The sequence below is a fragment of the Tasmannia lanceolata genome, unplaced genomic scaffold (assembly GCF_043159265.1).
Source record: "Tasmannia lanceolata isolate RefF3 unplaced genomic scaffold, GAP_Taslan_0.1 ptg000006l, whole genome shotgun sequence".
NCBI lineage: Eukaryota > Viridiplantae > Streptophyta > Magnoliopsida > Canellales > Winteraceae > Tasmannia > Tasmannia lanceolata.
This window is the reverse complement of record NW_027518683.1, coordinates 48,764,630-48,778,963: the sequence shown is the minus strand read 5'-3', so window position 1 is coordinate 48,778,963 and position 14,334 is coordinate 48,764,630. Positions and strand designations below refer to the sequence as shown.

Below are 14,334 nucleotides of genomic sequence, written 5' to 3'. Positions count from 1 at the left end.
AATTAATATTCCTCCTATCAATTTTTATTTCTTCCGTTATTTTCAAATTCGTTCATCGCTTTAGCTTATATTCCCAACAAATTTACCAACCAAAAAAAGGGTGGTCTGATTACGTTGTTTAGCCCAGACACCATATAAAAACTTGTAAACAGACAATTATAAGTAAAATATGGAGTCTACATTTAAGGTGAAATACGATGTTTCTTTTTATTTACGTTGAAAGAAACATTACTTAATTAATTAATACAGTGTGTCAGTGCAGTTTTTTCCCGCTAAGTTCCATGAGACGACCAAACTTATTTGCTAAGATCACTATGCATGCATCAACCATGACCTAACTGTTGACAAGCAGCCATGGCTGCCCTGGACTACCAAATGTTTAATAAAAAGAAGAAGAAAGAAAGGGAGAGGGTAAAAAGTCATCTACTCAACAAGAGAAAACCTACATTCCAGTATTAATTAAGTATCAATAATACATAAAATTAACATAGAATTTTTCTTCCAAGAATATTATATATCTTAAGTTAGGTACCCACATATTCTATAGTAGGAGGAATTTTGAAAAAGATTAATGAAATGGGATTTGGTTAAAAGCAAGGTGGCATCAACCTTGTGTTTAACACACTGTCATAACGCGCATTCTCTTATTTTTCTAACAAAGAAAACTGAGAAAGAGAGAAAAGAATAAGAAGAAATAAAAAATGTCATCAAGAGTAGAAGTCTAGAAGAAGCATTCACTTTGAGAGCGAAAAGGAAAGGCAAAAACAAAAGAGAGTCAAACACTGAGCTGTACTCTTCAACTATGAGATTGCAGTCTAAGTGGGAAACTATGGTACTGAAAGCAGAGCCGGATGTTTGCCGCGTGGACCACCTCGGCCACACGGCATTAAACCCCACCACCTAAAATTTCTATGTAAGGCTGCCGAAAAATATTAAGCTTGGTGCATGACAAATAATGTCTTTTGACTAATGTCAATGTTCCCTCGAGATACCGGCTGTGTGAACGATGTAAAGACCGGTACCGATCGAGCTTTAATTAGGCCCAAGTAACAGTGACACTGCATTAATTAAGCCAACAATAAATGGCTAGATCAGTCATTCTGTGTTAAAGACCAATTTTCTCATCTCACACGATGATACGTACGTGCAATTGAGAACGTTCAGACTACAAGAGCCGGATTTTAGAATCTTGGATTTTAATTTAAAAGTAGAGTAAAATTTTGGGTTTTACAATGGAAGTAGGTTGCACATGTTGAGGAAGTAGGTTGCAGATGAAGGATTTAAGTAAGAAATTCAGGTTTTAGAAATCTCTCCTATCCTGAGATATATAAAACCTGGGAACATGGGATCATCTCTTAGCTATTCTCTTGCTGACGGAAAGGACGAGAAATCAGAAAACAACGGCTTGTCTCCTTCTCTCGTCTCCCATCCACGATTTTGAGGAAATCCAAGATTCTAAAATCAACGTATTCAAATGGCCCCTGAAGGAATAGAGATTGCCTTGGTATAGGTCCATTTCTGTATAGGAATAGAGATAGCCTTGGTATCGGTATTTCCCGAACCAAGTGACTTGTATCAAACCATTGTGCTGAGGTCGCTAGCAAAATAGATCTAAAATCTAATGCAGACATTTTGGAGATTTTGTACGATGTAAGCCCTTATAATACCGTATTTTTCAAAAAGTACTATACGGACCATATCATAGTATGATCCAAACCGTCCATGTGATGGGCCACAACTTAAATATGTGCCCTAGAAATCATTTCCATTGGATGATGGTAGCCATAATATTCAGTTTCCTTTATAGATCGGAGGTTGGGATCATCCTATGGAAATGATTTTTGGGGCACAACCTATTTACGTTGTGGCATCACATGGATGGTTTGGATCATCCTATAGTATGTTCCGTAGACTACGTTTTAAAAACATTATGGGACTATAAGGGCTGACACCATATAAAAACTCGATATTTTGTAGATCAAAAATCTACTGTAGATATTTTTTAGATCTAAAAATCTAATGGAGGGACCCCTGTTAGTATTTGTCCTCTGTGGCAGTTGATGAAATTTAACCCTTAACCAAGGTTATTTTGGTCACTTTGTGTGGTTGTTCTTATTTCAAAGAAGAAAGTCCCATTTTCGTACAGTGTTCATGATCATCAAAGACTAGTCATGATGGGATTGCAGGAAGCCAAGGAAGAGATCGGCATTCATCAGACATTTTCATTTGATTTTCTGTCCACATTCTCTTGGCTATGGCTTCTTGAGGGGAGGAGTAACATACGCTTAATATTCCTCGGAAAATTACTCAGAAAAACGTTCAGAAGGTTCTAGATGATTAGCTTGCCCAAGACTCTACTTAAAATCTATTGCATTGGAACCTTCATACTTAAGTCTATTAATTCAGAATGTATTGTTGACTTCTTATCTCCTGAACCGTCTTCTGGTTCACTTGAGATGACTGACTTTATTGCAAACTTCTAGCCACGAACTGAGTCGCAATACGATTCACAAATTATGTACTAAAACTAGAGAATTACAAACTAACGGCCATGTTTGTCAACCGTGCATGAATGTTTTTTTTCCATGGAATATTAACCTACTGTGGATAGAAGGGTAGGGAGTAGGGTTGCAACTTGGGTAGGGTTTTACCCGACCCGACCCGACCCGACCCTTAAGTAACATGGGTCAGGTTTAGAAATCATGGGTCTTGGGTTAGGTAGGGTTTTAGCTTAAAAACTCAATCCAATCTTGAGTCAGGTAGGCTTTAAAGAAAGAAAAAAAAAAACCGAAACTCGACCTGACTCTTTATAGGTTTACTGGAGCTTTCTTAAATATCTCTTGAATCGAATGACAAATTATTTTCCAACATATTGAAATAATTCTTTCACTGAGGTGATCATATTTGCGATGTGTAAAAATAGATTCCTTCTTAGATTTAGGCACTTTATGGACTTTTTTTTTAATGGTGAATCTTTATTACTAAAAGGCAAACATGACTAAAGTCACTAAACTCCTATGTATATTTTATTTGGGATTTGCTAGTCAATTTTGGGGAAAGCCGTTGAGCGGCTCACTTTTGCACGAGAGAACAACCACCTCAGATGAATTATATAAATAAGACGAAATCTGCTAAAAGGTGAGCAATTAGAGTAAATGAAACCCATGAATCAAGATGTCTATTATGTTAGATTAGGCTTCTTATGATACATTAGGTGTTAGATTAGGCTTCTTATGATAAATAGGTAACTAGGTTAGATTAGAATAGGTAACTAGGTTAGATTGGGTATTTAGGTTTAGATCAAGATTATCTTTTACTAATCTTATATCTTACCATAATTATCTCCTAAGTGCATTAGTCATATGACAACGTCGTATACCTGCAAAGTAACCTTTACGAGTATAAAAAGCTAAGCAAAACAATCTCAATCTATGGCAATTAAATTTTGTAATAAAATGTCATACAATAATTAATCTTAAATCCACTTTCTAACACATCTCTCGCTCTCCACGCAACTACAATAGAAATATAGTAGTTCTTTAACAAAGTTCAAATCAAATAATCACTCACTGTCAATCATATCAAAAGAAACTGATTAAATTACTTGAAGAATCCTAAGCTTCCACTCCCTCGTCGACCCCGTGAGGATCAAAATCCAAAATATGAAATGTTAAATCCACAGTCCGCCAAAGCCCAATACATAATAACGGATTACCTCAGCGGCATCTAAGCATGCCAAGGAAAAAGGGTCAATCAATAAAGTGTCATGAAAGCAAGACGAAGTACATGTGACTCTTATCATACGAATATCATGAGTTCATATAAGTAGTTCACATATAATGGCTGAATCAAGGATTAGCATGGTCAACATGAAATCTCAATCAAGGTTTAGTCTTTCAAATTAAGGAATGTAAAATGCAATGAGAAGCATGGTAAAAAAACCATAAGGGTTCGTTTGGATTTTGGGAATGAGGAATCGGAGTCGGTATCACATTCCATTCCGATACCGACTCCAACGGCAAAGGGAATCTTAATTACAATTCTAGTGTTTGGTTGAGAATTGGAATTCACGACTACAATCAAAAGGCAGGTAAGAGAGGGGTTTCATCACCGGAAGAAGAAAATTAGAAAAATAATAATTTCTGAAAGGAGTTTTCTGCTACATCCATATCAATAAATTTCATCATTTTTCCAATTAGGAAATTCGAATTGCTTTAGGCAAAATAAAAGAGATATACTAGAACATTCAAATACAACCTAGTTGACCCAAGTTTCTCGATCACCTCATCAAGGAACTCAAGTTAATGCCACCTTCAAACAGTGATATTATTGGCAGTCCAACAACACATTTTATAGGGCATTTCGCTAGCATAAAGGGTGCCCTTGCAAGAACCTGGAAAATTTTCAATTTATATTTCTTGAAAAAAAATTACCACCGTTTTGTTTACATCGTTTAATTTTTTGGAATTTGTTATTCTATCATGAAAAAATTATATAGAGGAATGATAGTAAAGGGTGCCCTTGCAAGAACCCAATAACAAGGTCACCCCATTAGATCCATATTACTCACTGCAATCTGAGCAACTCTACCTCAAAAAAAATTACCAAAGTACAAATCTCATAAAAAAAAGGGCGCAGATATCTCCCCCCCCCCCCCACACTCTTGTAGGCTATTTTACCTCCCCTTGACGGCTGGCTAACGTTAAACGTTAGGATTTAACGTATATGTCACTTTCCCACCATTCGACCGGTCTCTCTCTGTCTCTCTCTCTCTCTCTCTCCACATACAACAGGAACATTTGGTGGGCCCAACAAAAATCGTTGGTGGAATGGTGGGCCCATCTTTGAACAACGTAGGCCCCGCCCATACCACACCATAGGATAATCCAAACCTTCCATTTGATGGGCCATAAACGTAAATAGGTTGCGTCCCAAAATATCATTTCCATAGGCTGATCCTAACCCTCCGATCTGAATAGAAACTACATCTTATGCAACCTCTATAGATTGTAGGGTTGTGATCATCCTATGGAGATGATTTTTGGGGCACAACCTATTTACATTATGGCCCATCAAATGAATGGTTTGGATCATTCCATGGAGTTGGTCGTAAAGTAACATTAAGGCCCGTCCACAACATAGGACGATCCAAGCCGTCCATGGTTTGGATAATGGAGTTGGTCGTACACTAACATTAAGGCCTAATTGTAGGCCCCACCGATATTTTTCAAATTGAAGTATACCGTCCACAACATAGGATGATCCAAGCCGTCCATGGTTTGGATCATCCTATGGTGTGGTTCGTACCAATTTAGGCCCCACCCATATTTTTGAAAATGAAGTGTACAGTCCAGACCATAGGATGATCCGAGCCGTCCATTTGATGGGCCACAATGTAAATAGGTTGTGCCCCAAAAATCATTTCCGTAGGATGATCACAACCCTACAATCTATAGAGGTTGCATAAGATGTAGTTCAAAGATGGGCCCACCATTCCACCAACGGTTTCTGTTGGGCCAACCAACTGTCCCTGTTGTGCGTGTGTGTAGAGAGAGAGAGAGAGAGAGAGAGAGAGAGAGAGACCGGTCAAATGGTGGGAAAACGTTAGCCAGCCCAAAAAAAATTGTCAAATGCACAAAATAGTACTGATCCCGGGTAAATAAAAGATGAGGGTATTTTGGTCATTTTCATTAGCTAGTATTGTGGTTATTTTCTATGAGATAGGCCTATTATGGGTAATTTTCCACGAGATGAGGGCATTATGGTAATTTGGTTATTTTTATAAGATATGGGCTTTTAGTTAGATTTTATGTGATTGGAGTACTCTGGTAATTTTATATGAAAAAATAGCTATTTTGGTCATTGCTGATGAGATAGGGACATTTTTTATTTTCTATGACATATGGGTATTGAAAGGATATTTTGGGCATTTCAAAAGATAGTAGTCTTCTGGTCATTTTAATGTGATAGTATTTTGGTCATTTTTTATGAAATTAGTCTACTTTGGTCATTTTCTTTGAGATAGCTTAGTTATTTTGTTTGGTGAAAATGAATTAACCAAACAGTAGAAAACTCATTTTCCAAGTAAATAATAGTTTCCAAGGAAATACTAGTATCTATTTAATTCCCCCTCTTCTCCTTCTCCCTCTCTTCCATCTTCAACTGTCCACACACGCAAAAGACTCAAATGTCTACGAGATTAAGAATCTTCTCAAAAATCCGATTTTAAAACACGACCGACTCTACTACGTACACCAGTCACCACGCCAAGGAGAGTCTTTTCTTCTCAAGAGAAGAAAACGGGGTTCATGAACAGATAGAAAGAGAGAGAAAGAGAGAGTTTCACATGGGCAACGAGGAGGAGGAGACGAGCTTCTCACCCAACACGGGCCCACATGGCCCATATGGGTCCGTGTAGACTTGAGTCGGTGTCTAAAGATCACCACCTTGCTCAAAATAGATAGGAAGATTCGGTTGTTTGGAGGGTGGTAATAGCTAATTCACTGCCCCCCAAAGTACTTGTGACCCACGAGTGCTCTTTTTTAAATACTTTTTCTTCGTACAAAATCCAATCCCCCACCGTACACATAGACACTCTTTTGTTTAGATCGTGTGTGGGGGCTGAGATCATGCTTCTCATTCTCGTCTGATGGTAACCAAATCTCATAGTATCATCCCCTTTTTTTTCTCTTGTGTGCTACATACCATCCAAGAGAATGAGATAGACTTAGGCTTGGGTTTGGTAACTTGCCCAACCAACTAAATACGGGTTGGGACCTAATCTCCAAGTGTACGGATAGAAGCTTACCAACTGTCCGGCCCCACATGGATGAGGCACAAAAACTGCACGTGTACAAGGATCCACACTTTGAAGAATATTGTAATCTTATACCTGCTTAAGTAGATCATGGGCAGCGAATTGATCCTACATTCAGAATTCAAGATCAGTTCAGTAGTTAGAACTCGAGATCGCTTTCAGTGGTGTGATTTCAGCTCATCAAACAAGCCTACCCAGCCAACGGTTCGAATCGCCCGATTGGGTGCCGGCCCATTAATTGGGGTGGTGAAGTGGGCTATCTTTCCTTTTCACATTATAGAAGGCTGGTCGTCTTGCATTTCAAAGCTGACGAAATTTTTTCCCTACGATAACGTCATGGACCTCCTTTCAAACCTATATATATTCTACATTGCTTCATTAACTTTAGCATCCAAAATTAGAACTCTAATATTCATTCCTTCACCCTTTTTCAAAACCTCTCCTTAATTTCTCTCTAAAATGGAGGGTAGCGACACTCTAACAACAACCACCTCTTCTTTTTCTCCTCCTCCTTTTTCTACTTCTCCTTCTTCTCCTTCATCTTCACACCCTCTCGCCGGCCAAACTCCTCCTCCTCCTCCGGTGGTGGTCAGCCCTTGTGCCGCGTGCAAAATTCTCAGGCGGAGATGCGTCGATAAATGCGTTCTTGCACCTTACTTTCCCCCTACTGAACCCCTCAAGTTCACCACAGCTCATAGAGTGTTTGGTGCAAGCAACATCAACAAGTTCTTGCAGGTATTATTTGCATTAATTTCTAAACCATACTTCAAAAACTAAATAACTAGTCTCGACTTGACTCGACTCAAACTTCTGAGTCGATTCAACTCGAATGAGTCAATGCTGACTTCATAAAAACTCGAGCGCATTTTACTATAACATATAGAGTAAAAAAAAACCATGGGTCGGTTTCAAAACTTGGGCCGGGTCGAGTTTGACATTTAAAAACTTGAATTATTCTTGGGTTAGTTTGCATTTAATGGTAAGAAACCTGACCCGACTTTGTTTTAGTTTTTTATTATATCTTTATAGTAAATTAAATGTTGCAGTTCGAATCTTCTAGTGGCTCTTTTTCAATTTTCAAACCTGACGAGTTCTAGGCAAGTCAACTCATTTACTGGAGATCCAAGTCGACTCAGACGAGTCTAGAGTTGTCTCGAATTGTTTAATTACTGTGTTCCACACAACACACTAAAAAAATGTTACATTTAAATCCTTTCACATGATCTCTTACTTATAGAGAACCACATGGGTTTTCAGTGAACTAATACTAAATTGGTATTAATATTGGTTAAATTCTTTGGATTTCAGGAACTTCCAGAGTCTCAGAGGGCCGACGCGGTGAGCAGTATGGTGTACGAGGCAAATGCTAGGATCCGAGACCCGGTTTACGGATGCGCCGGAGCAATATGTCACCTTCAAACACAAGTGACTGAACTCCAGACCCAACTCGCCAAGGCGCAAGCCGAGCTTATTAACATGCAGAGCCAACAAGCCAACCTTGTGGCCCTCATTTGTATGGAGATGGCAAACTCTCAACCAGTCTCATCTCCACCTCTCATGGACAACTACTTTCCAACAAATCCTAACAACTTTTTTCAGGTTAACAATACCGGATTTCTTGACGAGAGTAATAATTTAGGACCGGCGTGGGAACCCCTATGGACATGACCGGTTTTATATATGAGCAATTGGATCAAGTGATGTTCCTAAGTTTTACGATTAATTAATCAAAGGAGAAGTTGATTGAATAAAAGGATTAGTTCCTAAGTTGTTGATCTTCCAACAATTTCTACTAGTGAGATTGATGAATAATTTGTATACAAGTCTAATATTAGTGTATCTCAAACAATTTTCAATCGAAGTATATCAAATCCATCTCAAACTCATATGGGTTCCTTGTCAAACCACCCTTCTATTGAAATGGGATTCCAAATAAGCAGGAAGAACATGGCATTATCAGAAAAGAACAGCAGAAATGCACATGTGTTCTATTTCTTGGAATTGTTTTAAACAACATGGAAAAAATGTCATGAATTTCTTTTCACGGTTAGAGGATGGGACAAATGGGACAGATGCACACGGGTACGCACGTTACTTCATGTGGGTTCTAGTCATCTTCATTGACCGTGTTTCCTAAATGCAGTTTTGCTTTTGGGAAATGATATTTCCACTCCCTTTTGCTGATTAGTCTCTACGAACAAAACTTCGCTCCAGGACGGTTGCTATCCTAAGAAATAGGGGTTAAGGGTATTTTAGTAAATCCTGGTAGACGAGTACGTTTTTTTCAAAGTACTGATGGAACTTCCTCCTAACATACTGGAGAGAAGTTTTTTTCAGTCCCACATGACAAAATAATTGCTTATTAGTCCCTAAGAAAATCATATTAGCTAAACAGTCGTACTTTTAGAAAATATTTTCTAAAAGATCCCTAAAACTCATGAAATTCAATTTTCTCCGTTAAAAATTTTAAAATAGCAAATTTACCCCCGAACCCATTAAATCAGTTATAGCTTTTTATTTATTTCCCTTCCAATATTTTTGGAAAAAAACCAGGAAATAAGCAACAATATTACCTCTTCCAATATTCTCCTAAAAAAACCTTCAACAAAAAAATCATTTTAGGAATTAAATAAATTGAAAATCCCTCTAAAATAAATTAAATAGGGTCGGTTTGAGTTTTCTAAATTTTAGGAATATTTTATCATTTCTAACTTTTCTAAGAAATTCCTATATCGGCTGGATTGTAAGAAAATATCTCTGATGGAAAATTATTTCTATGAATTTTTTTTTGGTTGAGGAATTATGTTTGATTAATTTAGAGGGAGAATGTGAAAGGGAAAGTCAATATTGGAAGAGATAATATTGTTGCTTGTTTCCTAGTTTTTTCCGAAAATATTGGAAGGGAAACAAAAAAAATGCATTAAATGCACTGTGGGGGGTGTAAATTTGCCATTTTAAATTTTTTAATGGAGGAAAATGAAGTTCGTGAATTTTATGGACCTTTTAGCAAATATTTTCTAAAAGTAAGATTGTTCAGCTAATATGCTTTTCAGAGGGACTAATAAGCAATTATTTTGCCATTTAGGGACTAATCACCAAAAATCCCTTTCATAAAAATGACTGCATTTATTCTCACCCCTCTTTTCTTCATCTCTTCCTGGAAGTTAGTATTTAGAAAAGACAAAGATGATGGAAATGCTGGAAAAAGTGGTGGAAATATCATTTCGTTTCCTTTTTTTCTCCTTTATATGTAAACAGGGTTTCTTCTTTACATGTATGGAGATTGTTTACTATTTAGTTCAAAGCATGTGGGCCCTACTTGACCCATCACTCCTTAGGAGTAAAGCAAGTGTGCCCAGCTTCTTAAATCTTGATGTTCACATCCATAGAGGAACTTTTGCCAAACTAACGACCCAGTGTGAAAGACAACACCCTTAAGGAGTTTCACTATGTACTTATGTACTACTATCACACGTCTTTCATTAAGACAGTTCAATGCAAGTGAGCCCAGCTTCTAAAATCATGGCACTCACTGATGAAGGAACCTTTTGAAATGATTGCGCATGGGCCATCAACGGATCCTTGGATCCGGCTATGTCTTGGTCACAACCATTGTTTTAAATTCCGGACCGAAATTTCAGATTTCGGTGGAGACCAAAACCGAAATTTGCCGAAATCCTGAATTTCGAGAATTTCAGTCCGAAATTTCAAGAAAATGTAATTTTTTTAAAAGAAAAGAAATGTTAGCAAAATTTCGGTGGGGTCCGAAATCGGTACCGAAAATGAAATTTAAAACCTTGGTCCCAACACGCTCTCCCTATCAGTTCGCTCGGTTTTTAGTACTTTTCGGATCCTACTTTGAGTCCGGTCACGATCCATTTCGAATTGGCCTGTACATCAAAGTGTCTTAGCTCTTTCTTAAGTTGTACACAATTAGAGCTTAGGGTTAAAGGGAGGGAAGAGGAAAGAAATGGGAGAAAAATTAGAATGAAAATTGGAAAAAATGTTATTTGTCATATTAATACATGAACAGAACGGAAATGATATCTCCCCCCCCCCCCCCCCTAACGGTTTTTGTGAGAATGGTTCACTGCTTGAGGATAAATTCATGCCGTTTAACGTTTTTCTTTGCCTTTAAAACTTAACGAATAACATTAAAGGGGGGATTTTATTCCTCAGAGTGGGGGGGGGGATATCATTCCCCGAACAAAAATATGAAGGGCATTTTTATACATTATGTCCTCTATTCGGATCTAGGATGCTCCATCGGATTTTGTGGCTACATCTAGGTTATGATCCAAAATAATTTTGGACCATAGGATTTGGATCTAATGAACAAGTTCTCATCCAGGAGTCTCTTCCGCCCAAATATATCTTGTCCATTAATGTTGGAATCCTTTGGATCCATCCGACTGCCTGGGTCCATTGACACCCCTAATTGGGTATGGTGTGAAACATATATAGTAAAGTTTTCCTACGTGCAAATCCTCTATAGGTAGTCAAATCAAGTGCGTCATCCTTGATCCCACCCCCCCACCAAGGGGAATAAGTGCAAGTGGGTGCAACTTCTTCTTTATACTTATCCGTAAGAATATTTTCCAAACGAACAGTACTGTTTGCATCAAGGAAAAGTAAAAATTTCTTAATTTTTTTTCTCCTTGATAGAAACATTCCAGGGTCCACATAAATGATTTTTTCTAGAAAATAAGAAAACTTTAGGATTCTAGGAAAAAAAACCATATAAAATGAGTTCGCCAAACACTAGAGTAAGAAAAAAAAGTCATTAAAATATTTCCCCCAGATCGAAACAGCGCAATGTGAAACATCCACAGCAAAGCTTCATGATGAGGAACCATCTGAATAGGAAGGTAGAAAGTAGAAAGTAGAAAGCATAAAAGAAGATTGCAGGTCTAACAAGTTAGAGAAATGGCATACGTGGGCACACTTGCCGCAAAGTAAATAGCGTTGAGAACACACTTGCTGAAGCGACTTGGACATTCCGTACCATATTCACTCGTAGAACCCATGGACCTTTCCAAACATATCTACCATATTTTGATAATGGCTGTGAAATCCCACATCGGAAGAGGAGGGAAAGATTCTGGATTATATACGTAGAATCCCTCTTCCTGTGTATGCGTTTTTAGCATCTCCAAGGGGCGGGTCCTGTAGATCGGGTCGGGCACGGTTAGTGCTCCTGGAAAACAAAACCAGAGAGGGTGAAAGATCCAGCTGGAAAACAAAACCGGCGAGGGTGGAAGATCCAGAACCGGACAGTATTTAGTAAAACTAATTAAAAAACTTATAAAACAAAGTGAGTAGTGCCATTATCAACATATAGTAGTGAGGATATCAGTCCTAGATCCCCTCCCATCATCAGGTGGGTCCAACTTGTTCCCACCAGCCACTAAGTTAGTTGAAAGATAGTGGTCCCTACTCTTTGCATTCCAGTATTAAGCCATTAAAATTCAAAGACAATGAAAAGAAAAGAAAGTGGCTATTACGCGTTCTATCCATTCAGCTATTTCTCGAGTACGTCTGGCGACCACTTGTCCGAAAAATTGCCAATGAGAACACCTTGATTTGATAATCCGAGTTCGGATGGGAAAAGCCTAACATTTGATCTGTGTAATATTTTTTCTTACCCATCAATATGTCTGCTTGTCACGGAACCATGCGGATTACCTCATGATGTTTTTCATGATCAATGGTCTCGTTGCACATGCACAGATCTCCCCCCCAGTGAGACCCCAAAATTAGTTGTTAGCATTAATTCCAGTGTTGAAATATAAATGATTAACTAACACCAACTCTAACGGCTTAAGCTTTTGGAGTAATGGGTTGTTTCACATGGTGACACATCTATTGTGCCTCACGACAGGTCTTGGGTTCAAAACTCAACAACTCCTTATTAAAAATCCACTTGTACAGACCAACCTCAAAGAGGGGCTACATGTGCCGCATGTATGGCCAACCCAAAACAGAGGGGCCACATGTGAGGGGGAGTGTTAAAGTATAAATGATTAATTAAATAACACCAACTCTAGCTGCTTAAAAGCATTTGCAGTAATTGGCTGTTTCTTGGGGTGATCCTCGGGTCGGGTCGAGGCCAACCCAACCCGACCCGAGGAACCCTTTTTTCCAACCCGAACCCGACCCGACCCGATTTCCAACCCGACAAAGTCCATCCTGACCCAACCCGAGGAACCCTTTTTTCGAACCAGAACCCGTCCCGACTCGAGTTTGACCCGACCCAACCCGAGTTTTTAAGATTACAAAAAAAAAAAAAAAAAAAAAAAAAAAAAAAAAAAATGATAAAAAAGGTCGGGTTTCACTCGGGTTTGGTTGCCCAAACCCTCAAACCTGCACCTGAATTCAACAAGGGTTGGGAAAACTCATCCCGAACCCGAACACGACCCGAACTTTACCCCAACCGACTTTTTTTTTCAGGTTGAACGCGACCCGAATTGCACCCCTAGCTGCTTCACACCTAGAATCCCAATAATAATTGTCCATCATTCCCAAACACCCATAAAGAAAACTCTTCCAAATTTATGTTCCACACAAGACCACAACAGTTTTGGAATGATCAAACAGCTCTGATCAACCGAACACAGGGCCCACTGAGCTTCAAACCCTGCTCTAGCATCCTCCACACATTGCAATATGGAAAAAATGTTTCAAACTGCGGCCAAAGCAAATCCAAGTCAACTTGATATGGCTACTCAGTTGATAAGGTCATAACTTGGGTGTGGACTTTTTAGAACAAAATGATGACTCATACTAGAACTCGGCCCAGGTAAAGGAGAGTCAACTCGGATGAATCAGAAATCACGCGGGAGTTTTGAAACTATGGTGAAAAGGGTGTCCTCCTACTTCTCAACGGCCTATTACCTACCTGTCACGTGTACCCCCCATGCCAAAATGTTACCACTTATTGGCAAGTACTAATATATGGATTGTGTTTGGCTACCTCAAATACCACATAAATTCCACATGTAATCCAATGCCTTTCATATCTCACCCAACAAAGCTTCAGTTTTTCTACTCTCAAACTCGACTTTTGTTTGACTAAAAGGGAGTTCCCTCCCACTTAATCCCGTTCACCAAACGCGAGTTTAAAAAATCTCGTTCTGCAAGTCAATGCAAATGACTATGTTTTTTCACGATAAGACAAACCTGGTTAGTGATATTCTACACATTGTATGAAAGAAACAGAGAACAGGTTTACGTTAGTCGTTGTTCTCTTTCTTTCATTTTGAAAAAAAAACACACTTGCATGAAAAATAACCATACTTTACTAGTCAATGTAGTCATAATGTAGCAAAAAATTATTTAAAGAATAATTAAATAAATTTAGTGAGCTTAAACTATATGAAAAATACAAAGGCTGGGGGGGACCCAACCCGCCTTGAAAGATTAGTAGGTCAGTTTGCTCTTTCCACTACCCTTTTCAATGAAAGCCGCATTTGTCAACTTCCATTTTCGCTTTCGATGATAGTGCGTCGACTTTTTTT

The 14,334-nt window shown here is 38.5% G+C and overlaps 1 protein-coding gene across 1 annotated transcript; it reads left to right on the top strand.

Annotated features, from left to right (window-relative positions):
• The first annotated feature begins 7,218 nt into the window (after positions 1-7,218).
• Positions 7,219-8,718, top strand: LOC143878665 (LOB domain-containing protein 1-like). The gene is made up of 2 exons (XM_077380919.1): positions 7,219-7,552; positions 8,126-8,718. The coding sequence occupies exons 1-2, from the start codon at positions 7,277-7,279 to the stop codon at positions 8,483-8,485; spliced, it is 636 nt and encodes a 211-aa protein (XP_077237034.1). The 5' UTR covers positions 7,219-7,276; the 3' UTR covers positions 8,486-8,718.
• The last annotated feature ends 5,616 nt before the right edge of the window (positions 8,719-14,334 follow it).

Coding starts and splice junctions, on each gene's coding strand:
- LOC143878665 (XM_077380919.1), top strand. CDS start 7,277: ATGGAGGGTAGCGACACTCTAACAACAACCACCTCTTCTTTTTCTCCT. Junction 7,553..8,125: donor ACATCAACAAGTTCTTGCAG/GTATTATTTGCA, acceptor TTTGGATTTCAG/GAACTTCCAGAGTCTCAGAG.